This window comes from Naegleria gruberi, assembly GCF_000004985.1.
Source record: "Naegleria gruberi genomic scaffold NAEGRscaffold_1, whole genome shotgun sequence".
Lineage (NCBI taxonomy): Eukaryota > Heterolobosea > Eutetramitea > Acrasida > Naegleriidae > Naegleria > Naegleria gruberi.
This window is the reverse complement of record NW_003163326.1, coordinates 1,178,792-1,192,223: the sequence shown is the minus strand read 5'-3', so window position 1 is coordinate 1,192,223 and position 13,432 is coordinate 1,178,792. Positions and strand designations below refer to the sequence as shown.

Genomic DNA, 13,432 nt, shown 5'->3' with positions numbered 1-13,432 from the left:
AATAACATACAGTATTAACAGCATTACTGTAGTGCAATTTCATGATGAGTGTAAATTTTATTGAGTTATTAGAACCTGTATAATATGCACCATCTATTGTTGACATCTTCGATCTTCACTTGAAGCAAACAACCAATTTCTAATTTACAAATCTCTTCCAAATCTTGCATCATATGTTATCTGAAAATCTAATTCCGAGAGTTTAAAGATTGATCTCTCCTGTATAATATGAATACATTCATTACAAAACAAGAGTGTAAGCTTCTTGATTAGCTCTCTGCATGACAAAGGAAGGAGTGTAACCAGCTGCTGCTTCGTATCTTCTCTGTTCTTCGGGAGGTAAAGTTGCATAGATAACTCCTGTTTGAGCAATCATTTTCGGAGCTGGCTGTCTCTTTTGATTCAATCCCATTTGCATTGCCAGTGGTACTTGGAAATTTGTAGTTGCATTCTTTTCTTCTTGTTTCTCTTGCACTGTTACTTCTCTCAAGTGTTTGAGTTGGGATTCCTTATGTTTTCTTTCTTCCTCTACTGCCTCCTTCTTTTCCTTCTCCAAAATTTGTTGTTTGTATTCATTCTCGGCAAGTGCTCTGTTTTTAGCGATAAGAGTCTTGTTATTATGTTTAAAATCATCCATTTCCTTTTGTCTTTTTAATTTAACTTCATTATCATTTGAATAGGCAAGATCAAAGACTATTGTCATGATGATTAACAAATATATATTATTATAAAACACATACTAATATCCTCAACCCTTTCCAAATAATCATTGTATTCTAGTAAAGTTTGAAAATTGTCTCTCCTCAAATTAAATCTATAGATTCCAATTTGTTCATTCCACACAATAATAATGATCATTATTAATATTTGTTGATGATGATGAAATTAATACCTACACTCGCAAAACCTCCTTTCTCACTTTAGTTTCACGGTCCACTTCTGACATTTTTTAAAGCTAAAATTTTTGTTCTTCCAAAATACTACCATTTACTTGCACTGTAAATTCTTCTCTGCAGAGTAAAACTTTCAAATATCACTCGTATTGTTATGAAATATTTTGTGCTGTTCTCTCATCCTTATTAAAATTATTTACTGCAATTAATCCACCCTGCAGAGGCTATATTACGGAACAATATGCTCTACAAATATCCGACTCATCGGAATGAACCTTTTCAAACAAAAAAAATGGCAACTTCCACCCTTTGTACTATACCCAATCATTTATTAAAGAGTATGTACAGTAAAAAAATTATTGATGAGTAATCATCATTTTAATAATCATCGGAAATGTTACATTATTAAATTTTTTATATAAACAAATTATTCCTATTAATTTTTATTATAATAGGAATACACAATGTAATTCCGATTGAAAAACCTATTAAAATAACAGGAGAAGTAATTAAAGGATTTGGAAGAGGAGGAAAATTATTGGGAATTCCAACAGCGAATTTACCAATTGAAAATTGTAAAGAATTATCACAAATCGAAATGGGTGTTTATATAGGATATGCTAAAATAAGAGGAATAACTTGTAAAACAGTTATTAGTATTGGTAACAATCCACATTTTCAAAATGAACAGAAAACTATTGAACCACATTTATTGCATGATTTTAATTCTGATTTTTATGGAGAAAATTTAACTATTTCTATTTGTGGCTTTATTAGATATATGGAAAAATATGACAATTTAGATGATTTAATTAATGCTATTAAAAGTGATATTACAATTGGTAGTAAGGCTTTAGACGAAGAACCTTTTAAAAATGCTTTACATGATTTATAACATTTTTATTAGAAAGTTTAAATAAACTATTGAATAATGTCATATATTGGAACTCTTCTAACCACCAGCATACAAGAGCAAATTAAACAAATCAATAACTTATTAAAGAAAATTTCATCAACTCATCTCAATTTAAAATCATCATGAGTTGTTTCAATCCTCATAGGAAATCATCAATGTAACGAAATTTCCCGCCAAAACAATTTACAAAAAAAATGCTTCAACAACGACAACAGGCACGGATTGTTAGTCGGGAGCAACAACAACAACAACAAATAGGAAATCCTATTCAGCCCTCAGCTGATGATATTAAATTGCGTCAACAACATGAGATGGAATTATTATCTCTTCAACATGAAATTCGGAGTAAAAATACCAAGATTAAACAACTTCAATCTAAATACGATCAGTTGGAAAATAATTTCAAATTTATTTTGGATAATCATAAGGAATTAATTAATCGTTTAGGAGAGTTGGAACGAGATTTAAAGGACGAAAGAGAACGCTCATCAGAGCTCCAAAACAAAATTCAACTTCAACAAATTGAAATTACAAAATTATCAGACAGCGAGGAAAAGAATAAGAAACTAAGACAAGAAATTGAATCACTAAGGAAGGTCAACAAAAACCTTCAAGATACATTGTTGGATACAGAAAAGTTAAAGGAAAAGAAACAAAACAAAAAATATGAAACTTTGATTGAACAATTAAAACAAGAAATCAAACAATGGAATGATAAATTTTCAGAGCAACACGTAAAGTATACAAAAATTGTTGCCAAGTATAAAAATCAAGAAACTCAGCTGGAGACAATGATGGAGAAAAAGGAAAAGAAATCAGTTCCAACCCAAACTAACTCCATATTAACAATATCGGCAGAAGTTCAAACACTCATAGAAAAGAAACCTGCTAGTTATGCTCAATCTGTTCAAGTAAATATTGAACCAGAAGTGAAACGAGAAGTGAAACCTCCACCTCCAATTATGGATTGGAAACCACCTGTTCAAATCTATAAGGAAATTGAACCTTTTGTCGATGTTGTAAAAAGTAATTACAAACCTGAAGTTATCATTATTGAAAAACCAACTCTAAGAAAACCACCAATTATCGAAAAACCTATATATGAAGAGTTGGTACTTCCTAAACAAGAACCACCAAAGGAAAAGCCCCAAACAAAGCCAGAGCCAAAATATATTCCAGAAGATGAAGGAGATAGAATGGTTACAATTTTACACAAAGATTTACCTCAACCTAGAGAAATTAAGGTAAACTTTGTTCAAACCCATTCTGAAAATCAATGTCAATTCAAGTTATTCAACACTAGGCCAAATATGACTCACTTTTCCAAGGAGTGGAGCAATCTTCCATTCTTCTTGTCAGTTGATTTCTTCAAGCATGAAACACAATTATCAGGAATGACATACGGTATAACTAATGAGCTTGCGTTTGAAAAGTTATTCGAATTTGAAAACAACACACTATTTATGTACTATATTGCTAATGGTTATATATTGGTGCAATTAACAATTGCTCACTCAATAGATAATTGCGAAGTTGTTGGGCAAGTTGAGATTCCTTTAGCCGGATTTATAAAGGATGGCAAAAGCAATGTTATTAAGGGAACTGCCAATATAATTGGAAAGGCCAACAAGACAATAATGGCAACAATTGATTATGAAATACGTTTGAAAGATCCAATCGCTAACGTTATTGCGAATTTTAAATCAGAAAATGTGCTATCACTATTCTCAGATCAATATCTTCCATCTCAACCAATTACTGACCACACAAATAATAATAGATACTCACAATACGATACCCAAGCAACTACAATAGAGAGTACAGATTTTGATAATGGACAAACCTCTTACCTTGATGAAGAATTACTAAATCAACAAATGGGAACAGGGGAATCATTTTAATTGTAAATATTGAATCTATTGATTTCAAACAATAAATCTCAAATTGGACTTGTTACTGAGAGAATTGGGCATCTATTTGACAATTTATTCTTCCTTGATTTTCTTTAGATTTGGTGATGATTCTATAATATCATCATCTACCATAATATCTAAAATTGGTTCCATGGCTCGTTCAAAGGAACGCTTTACACTTGGATTCTTTCTTCTGGTCACTCTTAATAGAGTGGTTTGTTCTGCAATTCCTTCCTGTAATGTCGCTGGAGAAGGGTTGACTGCTAGTTCAAGAGTTGAACCTAACTCTTCATCCTCCTCATTAGAATCCTGACTAATACTATCATTCGATTGGTTTGGTCTGGATTTTCTGGAATTTCTCATTTCCTCGAATGATATAACTGGTCCCAATAGTATTTCTTCCCCAATCTGTTCTTCCATTTTCACTTCATTAAGATTTACGTTGAAAAATGTCATGTCATTTGATAAAGATGATACAGGTTGTTGAAGTGTTTCAGGATTTGTGGATTCCAAAATGTTCGTGATAATTTCCTCCTCTAAGTGTTCTTCTTCATTTGCTTGTTGATGATTAAATATTAAATAATAGATAATAAATCCAATCAAGATAATTAGTAACATTTTACATATCCACATTGATAGAAAGGCAAAAGCAGCCATAATTGCTCCAGTATAAAATAATATTGGATCATAAGAGTGAACCCACTCGTATTTCGTTTCATTCTTAATTATGAAATCTCCCAAATAAACTGTATGTTTTTCCTCTCTACATTTACTTGATGAAGAATAGGTTGTTGCGTTAGAGTAAGGAATGAATAATTCAGAAAAATCCTCATGTACACTCTTTGACTGAATGCTTACAAATATTTCAGTTTCTTGTATTGTCCTCCTTGCAACTGCCCATTTATATTCGGGTTTGTACAAATTCTCAATATATGTATGCTCTGTTGGCTCCAACACTTGTCGACGTTCAAAATCTAAAATAGTTTCGTGCTTGGTTCTTTCGGTTGTGTTAAACTTGATTATAAATGAACAATTCATAATTGACTCCTTATTAAAATCCCACCAAATCAATTTGAAATAATCTCCTTTACATTCATTTGAAATACCCTGCTCCAATCTAGTTTTAGTTAATGTCAAATCATGTACAGATTTGATAGAGTTGAGAATTTTGGAGACTGATTTGTAGAGTTTGAAACTCATAGTAGAATTGAATTTCTCCAAGATTTTCATTCTATTGAGAGGAATAATTGTCATGTCCTTTGCAGCCTTTAAATATTCAAACCATTGACTATCAATACTAGCCTTATAATTACAATAATTCATATCATTTGGTATCGAATTGTAAAATAAATCATCTTCATTCACAAGATAGGTATCATTTGTTGGTATTTTGTACCATTTGGCAATTTCTTCAAGTTTATACTCGTGCTGTATCTTGGAAAAAGTAACATTCGTATATATAGTTGGTAGTAAAACCTTAGTCGAATACTCTACATCATGTTTCCACAATTTTTCATCATGCAAATTCAAACTCGAATACTTTTCAAATGGAAATTGTGCAATCACAATGATGAGGAGGGAATATATCACATATCTACAATAATCATTAGTATTTACAAACTTGATAATTAATTGAAGTAATCCAATAGAAATTGCACTCATCAAAAAGAACAAAATCAATCTATAAATCATTGATGATTGAAAAAAGAAACTCTCCTCCGAAGCAAATATTGAAAAGGAAGCAATAGCTAGAACCATCATTGTAACAAGAATATTCTCTTGATTTTTATCGTGCTCATTAGTGGCAGCAAAGGTGCTCATTTGATCATCATCAGCAGCATTCAGTGTGTCATCATTTCTGCTACCGAATAAAAGATGTACGAGGGAGTGTTGTCTCATATTTTTTTTTGGTTATTTAATAAGACACGAATTTTCTTGTTTTTTGAATTGAGGCAGAACAAATTTTTCGAGACAAACACATCTCTTACACTTAAATACTCAACAATTGAAAAGACAAAAATTTACTCTAACAAGGCAGCTTGCAAAGCTTGGAAAGCCTTATATCTGTGACTGATAGTATTCTTTTGTTCCTTAGTCATTTCAGCAAAAGTTTGTGTGAAACCAGTTGGTTGGAAGATTGGATCCCATCCGAAAGCTGGACCTTCAGCAGATCTTGGAAGAACAATGTCACCAGTGGTTTCACCTCTGATAACTTTTGGATTCAAATCCAATTCAACTTCTCCACAACATCCACATCCATCATCACAACAATCATCTTCCCATTCTTCTTCACCTTCCTTACAACATTCATCATTTTCACAACACTTTTCAGCTCCTTCCTTATTTTTACAACATTCCTCTGGGCTCAATCCCTTACAACACTTTTCTTCACCATGTTCATGCTTGTGTTCGTGCTTGTGTTCATGATGATGGTCATGATCACAACAAGATTCACCATGTTCATGTTTATGTTCATGCTTGTGTTCATGATGATCATGTTCGTGATCGTGGTCACAACAACCAGATTCACCATGGTCATGCATATGTTCGTGTCCCTTCATAGTCTTTAATTGTTCTTGCAACCATTTAGGATGGAAATAAGCAAGAGTGCAAACAGCAGAAGCAGTCTTATCTTCAAAACCAACCAACATCTTGTTCAAACCCTCATGTCCACACTTTTCCAAGAACCATTTAATATAAGGACCTGGCATTCCATTCAAAGCATTAAAGCACAATGAAGTGTCTTCAACAACAATGACGTGTTCGGAACCATATTTATAGGCAATCTTTGGATCAGTCAAAACGTTTTGAATGGCAATTCTACATTTTTCCTTTGAAATTTCATCAATTTCTCCTTGAAGTTCTGGTACTATTTAAATTCAATAATACAATTTCCAAAAAACGTTAAAATATAATTTTGATAATTTTGATAATTTCGATAAGTGAAATAATATTTCATTAAAACATTGTAATCATGGTTATGATAATAATTATTGTTAAATTAAAATTTCCATGATGATGATTTAAAAAACCTACAATCAATAGCCAAAGAATCAACTTGGAATTGTTCACCCATAATTTGTTGAACTTCCTTCTTCTTATTTTCGTTACCAGTGACGAAGAGAATTTTAATCTTATTGTCGGCAGCAGTAGCAGCACCTGATTTCTTAGCAGCAAGCATTTTGTTTTCGAAAGTTTTATTGAAGCAATTAAAAAGTCCAATGGAAAAGGCTCGGAAATGGGTTGCGTTGTGAGTCACAGCAAATTGGTGGGTAGTTTTTAGCATGCCCCTCAAAAGTGAATTTTGAACCATTTATTTTCTCTTTTTATAATTCTAATATTTTTACAATGTAAAGTTTCATTATCTAATACAGTTATTATGAAATGGTGAAAATGTGTGTACTAGGTAGAGTTTGCACGAGGTTAAATTTGTCTATGTGGATGAGTTTTGCTGGTCAACCAGAAAAATTACAATGGAACATAATACAGCTCATAAGCTTTACAAATAATTTGAGTGTTTTGAATATCAAGTATTGAAATAATGAATTTCTACTCTCATCCATTCTTAGAGAAGTAACTAATATCAAATTCAACATTCCCTTAATAAATCTTTTCTGAATTGGACTGAATCAACAAAGCTATTTTTTCAGACATCCAAAACCAAGTTTTAAACACCTTATCCTTTTTGAATATACTGACCAATAAACACGAATTAAATTCTTGAAAAAGATTATCGAAATGTTCCATAGAGAAGGTTGGTGTTTCGATTCTCACCAATGCTCACCACTTTTATTTTCCAAATTCAATCAACACTAAAAAATGCACCACAGTGTTTCTCTCACCACCAACTTTGTCAAAAATTTCTTCCCAAACAACGGACTCACACAAGCATCACAACAATCAAGTAGTGTTGAGCCAGAGCCAGCTGTACTCCACCAACAACAACAACCAGAACAACCTGAACAACAACAACTTCCACAACAACCTGAACCAACAATGAATTCATCAATAACCACACAAGTCTCATCACCAATTAATAGAAGTGTTGAAGAATCTGCACCAGTAGAGTCACAGCCTGTTGCTGCTGTTGAAAAGAAGACTGTTTCTATTGAAGATTTTAATTTGGCTAAATTTAAATATGAACAATTGAAGGTAAGCAATAATTATTATTATTAATATTCATCATCATCTGGTTTTTATTTGCTATTATATTATTTACTATTAATAATATTGATGATAAAACTTGGCTAATGATAATCATCATCTACAATCAAATGTGTAAATTATATGTATAATATTATGCGGAATACTCTAATAACAAACATTATGCGGAACATAATAATTCTTGATGATAATATATAGAATCAACAAAATAGACTTTTGGAACATTTACAAGATGCCAGAGTTGAACATTTGGAAGAAGAAATTTCAAAACTCGATAAATTAATTCCACATCATCGTACTATTCAATCCTATGGATGTCCAACACAAAGATCTGATTTGATTAATTGTTTCAAGGCTAACAATACACCATACGGAACTCTTAATTGTTCACACCTGGTGAAGGAGTTCACAAAGTGTGCTCAACAAAAGCGTAGAGAATTTTTAGGTAATCCTGACCTCTAAATCCTGTAATGATGATGATAACATATTCTTCATTAGGTTGAAATAAAGGTATCATGAATTTTCAATTTTATTTGTAAACCTGATAATCAACATTTGATTTCTATATCAATTTACTCAGAATTATTTCAAATTAATACCAATATAATAGTTATTTAATTCAATCCTATTACTCACAACACAAGTTTAGTCAAATTTTTCTTGTGTTTGAGTGATTTTTCTACTTCGTAACTAATTCCACAATCACGAATATCCAACTCGGTCAAGTGTTCCAAATGTTGGCTCAGCAAAATCACTCCTTTATCTTGAATTGATGCATTCCGTCTAAGGAACAGCTTTTTCAAATTTCTTAATTCTTTTATATCATACACAAAATCTCTATCATTAGATCTACATGATGACACATCTAGCTCTGTTAATTCTTTCAATTGACGAATCTTTTCTGGAATCTTAACAAGAAGACCTTCCATTTTAAGTATTCTCAATTGTTTCATTTCTAAAAATGAATCATCCAAGTAGATATTATTTCCAATATCAAGTTCTGTCAATTTTTCTGACACTAGAAATTTTGTAAACTCTTTTGAAATGCTACAATTGAAAACATTTAGTGAAATCAATTGTTTCATTTCACTAATTGACTTGATACCTTCTCCATTAATATTATTTCTACTAATGTTCAATTTTGTTAATTTTTTCAGTTGACTAATTGATTTTACTCCTATTGAAGAAACCTTGGAATTCCAACCACTATTGCTACTAATATCCAATTCAGTCAATTGATACATTTGACCAATTATTTCACATCCCAAATCACCAATTTTACAATGTGAAACATGTAAACTTGTTAATAATTCTTTCATTTCTGAAAGAGATTTCAATCCTTCATCACCAATAGGATTCCAACTCAGGTCAATTCTTGTTAAATGTTTCAATTTTCCCATTAATTTCATTTCGTCACGTGTGATTCCATTTGAAATAATGGAAACATCAGTCAATTGAGACATTTCTAATATTTCTTTCACTCCTTCTTCACCAATATCATTTTTATAAATGTGAAATCTCTTCAAATTATTCATCTTTTTGCAAACTTGCCAGTTGACCATTGTTTTTAATAAATCACTTTCAATCATTACATTCTCTCCAATTTCCAAACTAGTAACTCTATTCAAATACAAACTATTCATCAGGAGCATTCGGGGAAATTGTTTTTTAAATATTAAATAAAGATGTGAATATTCTTTAATTATTCGAAACCATTGTCTACAAACAAGTGAACAAGAAAGAAGGAGATGGAATGTATTATTCGATAAATAGGAAAATATTTCACAACAAATATCATCTGGGAATATTTGATTGGAGCTTTCAAGGTTTAATTCAACAACATTCGAATCTTGTAAATTAATTAATTCTTGCTGATTGGGAAGAGTTTTATGCTTTCTATGTTTTGGCATTTTTTCAATTTACCAAGTCAATTGATTTTACTACTTGGGGTGATTCACCTTTTTGGTGAGTTATCTGTTTGCACTGATTTTTTCAATTTTTTAATAAAACACGTGTTTTGTGTAAATTTTCTGTTTGTTGTGAATTTTCTAGAATTGTGATTATTCTGAAACAAATCCACAAAACACAATAAAACATAAATTTATTGAATATCTGGCTCATTTCACGAATTTTACAAATTCTATCCGATGAACTAGATCCAGATGGGCTTCCATTTCTTAATATGGCTGTTTACATTCTCTACAACAATTCTAATCAAGGCAAGTTTCTTATTAAAATACTTTCGAAGCAAACCCTCATCTCCAATAAATGGAAGACCTTTGTTAATCAATATCAACTGGAAAAAACAAAGAATCAACAATTAGATCTTTACAATATCCAGATGTTTAGATGTCCTTCCTTATTTGCCATTATATACAGATAATGTTGAGTATCTTTCTTTTTCCTCTTAGTTCATGGTTGTATTCTTCCTAATAACCAGTTTATTTACTCATGTTATCACAGAGACGAAAGAGTAATCATTATTGGTGGATTATTTGAAATCTTGGTGGTTATCATATTTGAGAGCGTTTTCTTGTTTTTTTTGATTTCTCCAATTTTAATAGTTTTCATTTAAAACTTAACATTGAAGATATTTCAAATAAAACTGAAAAATCTCGAATTATTCAATTATCATGAAAAAACACGTGTTTAATTTTTTGTGTTTTGTGTGAATTATTTCAATTTGCTTGTTTTCTCTCATTTTTTCATTATGACTTCTGTTTGCGTGAAGCGTCCCAACTGGTGCTTAAATTAGTGGAATAGTATGCCTTTATTCTCCTTGTAAAGAAATATTAAGTATATGACCCATTTGAATCATTCATTTAAAAATTAGAGAAATAGTTCAAAAATATAATGTGTTTTATTTAGATTTCTTCTTATCGGCAGGATGCATTCCTTCATTGTAATTTTGTTTTGGTAAATTAAAATCACCAGTATCAAAATCTGGTTTTGGATCATAGTGAGATCCCATAATTCTATCCCAAATGGTAAAGTATTGACCATAGTTATAATCAAATCTAGTGTGATGAATAAAGTGATGAAGAGAACCATTGACATATTGACTAGCAGAGGATCCAAGTCTACTTCCGACAGCATCAACACCATCATGAATGTTAATTGACCACAATTGAACAACAACAAAGAGTGAAATGTATAATTTGGTATTCATAGGAATCAAATAGACAAAGATGTGATATGGTAAAGCTTGAGCCCAACCATCCAAAGGATGGAAAGCAAATGCAGCAAATGGAGTAACAACCAACCATTTGTGATGTGGTTTGTGGATATACTTGTAAAGCAATGGGAAGGTATGTTCCCAACGATGGATCCAATAAATACACATATCAGTAAACAAGATAAAGGCACTCACTACAACAACATAGTACCACAATGGATCATTTTCAGCTTGCCAATAGAGTTTAGAATGACCTTTCAATTCACCAATAAAGAATGGAATGGTCAAGAAGGATAACCATGGAATAGCAATCATACTCATTTTGGCTTCTAACCATTCTTGTCCCTTGAATGGTTGTGGTTCATGAGGTGGATGGAAATAATCTCTAAAGATACCAAAGAAAATCATATAGGAAATTGAAGTGGCAGCAAAGTATCCAACTGTGGCAGCAATGGTCACAGCAAACCACAAGACAACAAATTGTGATATTAAATCCATTTGATTAGTGGCCAAAACAGCATCATGGATATATTGAACAAGTGAAGGTATACTTTCACAGGTGGCTGCCGATGGCAATGGAATAATTTCCAAAACTCTTAACAAGTCCATATTGTATATAGGGGTATGTGTATGTGTATGTGTGTATGTGTGATTGTGTATGTATATATATTAGAATAAAACTCGAGAGTGACACTATCAAATTATTAATAATTGATTGTGTGAATAAATATAGAGAAAGAGAGTAGAGAGGTAATCACACACTGAGAGTGATTTTGAATATCGGCTAGTTTTTTTTAAAGTTGTGTTGAGTGAATAATATACTGGCCATGATGAATTTGTGATTTTAATTTCAATCCCGACAAGACCACTATGCTGCAGCAGAGAACTCTCTGTCCGATACTCATACACAGATAAGCTCATTCATAGGTGGAGTGGCATTGAATATCATTATCCGTGCTTTGCGGTCATTGAAAAATAACGTGGAAGTGCGTATTACCTGATGTGTAGAGTTTGCATTCTCCATCCCTTTTGCTACTTGAGGTAAGAAGTGGTTATTCGGAGAACGAGAAAGTGTGAGCGAAGTAAGAGTGTTATGGTTTGGTTTGCTGCTTAGAACCACCTTTATCCATTTGCAAAAATTAATAAGGAAGAAAATTGTATCATATTATGTACGGAGAATATTCAATGGATAGGATGTGGACTTGGACAGTGGAATGATGGAAACTTTCAATTTACATTGAATATTCTTTTAAAAGTGAAATGATTTTGCATTTTACTGAACTGTTTCATTATCCAAAATGCTTAATCATCAACGATGATTCCTTCTTGTTCAACAACAGCTTTTTCCAAGTAATTACTGTATGAAACCATATTCTTCCAAATAACTTTCACGCAATTCAATTAACAGTAAACAAGTCAATTTGATTTTTGAATTTTTTAAAAAAAACAAAAAAAAATGTCTGCTGTTAAAAGAATTTCCGTCTCCAAATACAAGACCTTCATGTTTGATATTGAAGGAACAACAACTCCAATTGTTTTTGTTGCTGAAAATTTATTTCCATACATTAGAAAGTCATTGAAAACTCATATTGAAGAAACATGGGAAAGCGAAGAAACCAAAAAGGATGTCCTCTCACTCAAGGAACAAGCAGAACAAGATGCTAATAGCCAATCGGATTTTAAGGATGCTCCACAAATTAACATTGATTCACAACAATCTGTTATTGATAATGTTGTTTATAATATGGACAAGGATAGAAAAATGACTGCTTTGAAACAATTACAAGGTCACATGTGGAGAAGTGGCTATGAAAGTGGTAATATTTTGGGAGAAGTTTATGATGATGCTTTTGACTTTTTTGAAAGAATCAAAAAGCAAGGAAAGAATATTTACATTTATTCAAGTGGAAGTGTACAAGCTCAAAAATTATTATTCCAATATTCAACTCATGGAAATTTATTACCATACTTTGTTGATCATTTCGATACATCAAATATTGGAAACAAATTGGAAAAATCAAGTTATGTTAAAATTTTGGAAAGAACTGGAATCCCAAATAGTGATATCCTCTTCTTGACTGATAATATCGGAGAAGCAATTGCTGCAAGAGAAGCTGGTATTGATTCAGTACTCTCTGTTAGACCAGGTACTATGAAATTACCAGAAGATCATACTTTTGAAGCAGTCACCTCATTCGAACATCTTGAATTTTAAATTTTTCAATAATTATTTTATTAATAATATAATAATACATTATTTCATCATGATGATGATGATGAATAATAATAATACATTAATTTTTGCAAAGTATATCAGAATTGCTTATTTCAACACACTCTATTGAGATGATGATATCAAAATTAAATATAT

At 31.5% G+C, this 13,432-nt stretch overlaps 9 protein-coding genes across 9 annotated transcripts; 4 read left to right on the top strand and 5 right to left on the bottom strand.

The window, feature by feature from the left end:
- Positions 1-37: 37 nt before the first annotated feature.
- NAEGRDRAFT_77820 (uncharacterized protein) lies at positions 38-703 on the bottom strand (the record flags this gene model as incomplete). The annotated part of the gene is made up of 1 exon (XM_002683213.1): positions 38-703. One exon carries the CDS (start codon positions 701-703, stop codon positions 242-244), a length of 462 nt encoding a protein of 153 aa, XP_002683259.1. The 3' UTR covers positions 38-241.
- Positions 704-1,185: 482 nt separating this feature from the next.
- Positions 1,186-1,788, top strand: NAEGRDRAFT_61545 (uncharacterized protein; the record flags this gene model as incomplete). The annotated part of the gene is made up of 2 exons (XM_002683526.1): positions 1,186-1,231; positions 1,349-1,788. 2 exons carry the CDS (start codon positions 1,186-1,188, stop codon positions 1,786-1,788), a joined length of 486 nt encoding a protein of 161 aa, XP_002683572.1.
- Positions 1,789-2,003: 215 nt separating this feature from the next.
- NAEGRDRAFT_61544 (uncharacterized protein) lies at positions 2,004-3,710 on the top strand (the record flags this gene model as incomplete). The annotated part of the gene is made up of 1 exon (XM_002683525.1): positions 2,004-3,710. One exon carries the CDS (start codon positions 2,004-2,006, stop codon positions 3,708-3,710), a length of 1,707 nt encoding a protein of 568 aa, XP_002683571.1.
- Positions 3,711-3,794: 84 nt separating this feature from the next.
- Positions 3,795-5,621, bottom strand: NAEGRDRAFT_61543 (uncharacterized protein; the record flags this gene model as incomplete). Its single annotated transcript, XM_002683212.1, has 1 exon — positions 3,795-5,621. One exon carries the CDS (start codon positions 5,619-5,621, stop codon positions 3,795-3,797), a length of 1,827 nt encoding a protein of 608 aa, XP_002683258.1.
- Positions 5,622-5,743: 122 nt separating this feature from the next.
- On the bottom strand, positions 5,744-6,903 carry NAEGRDRAFT_34772 (uncharacterized protein; the record flags this gene model as incomplete). The annotated part of the gene is made up of 3 exons (XM_002683211.1): positions 5,744-6,006; positions 6,364-6,591; positions 6,759-6,903. 3 exons carry the CDS (start codon positions 6,901-6,903, stop codon positions 5,744-5,746), a joined length of 636 nt encoding a protein of 211 aa, XP_002683257.1.
- A 638-nt stretch (positions 6,904-7,541) lies between these two features.
- On the top strand, positions 7,542-8,508 carry NAEGRDRAFT_56541 (uncharacterized protein; the record flags this gene model as incomplete). Its single annotated transcript, XM_002683524.1, has 2 exons — positions 7,542-7,874; positions 8,085-8,508. 2 exons carry the CDS (start codon positions 7,542-7,544, stop codon positions 8,346-8,348), a joined length of 597 nt encoding a protein of 198 aa, XP_002683570.1. The 3' UTR covers positions 8,349-8,508.
- NAEGRDRAFT_77817 (uncharacterized protein) lies at positions 8,484-9,785 on the bottom strand. The gene has a single exon (XM_002683210.1). The coding sequence runs from the start codon at positions 9,536-9,538 to the stop codon at positions 8,519-8,521; it is 1,020 nt and encodes a 339-aa protein (XP_002683256.1). The 5' UTR covers positions 9,539-9,785; the 3' UTR covers positions 8,484-8,518.
- A 937-nt stretch (positions 9,786-10,722) lies between these two features.
- NAEGRDRAFT_77816 (C-5 sterol desaturase) lies at positions 10,723-11,844 on the bottom strand. The gene has a single exon (XM_002683209.1). It carries the CDS (start codon positions 11,668-11,670, stop codon positions 10,747-10,749), a length of 924 nt encoding a protein of 307 aa, XP_002683255.1. The 5' UTR covers positions 11,671-11,844; the 3' UTR covers positions 10,723-10,746.
- Positions 11,845-12,517: 673 nt separating this feature from the next.
- NAEGRDRAFT_60166 (uncharacterized protein) lies at positions 12,518-13,276 on the top strand (the record flags this gene model as incomplete). Its single annotated transcript, XM_002683523.1, has 1 exon — positions 12,518-13,276. The coding sequence occupies one exon, from the start codon at positions 12,518-12,520 to the stop codon at positions 13,274-13,276; it is 759 nt and encodes a 252-aa protein (XP_002683569.1).
- Between the last annotated feature and the right edge of the window lie 156 nt (positions 13,277-13,432).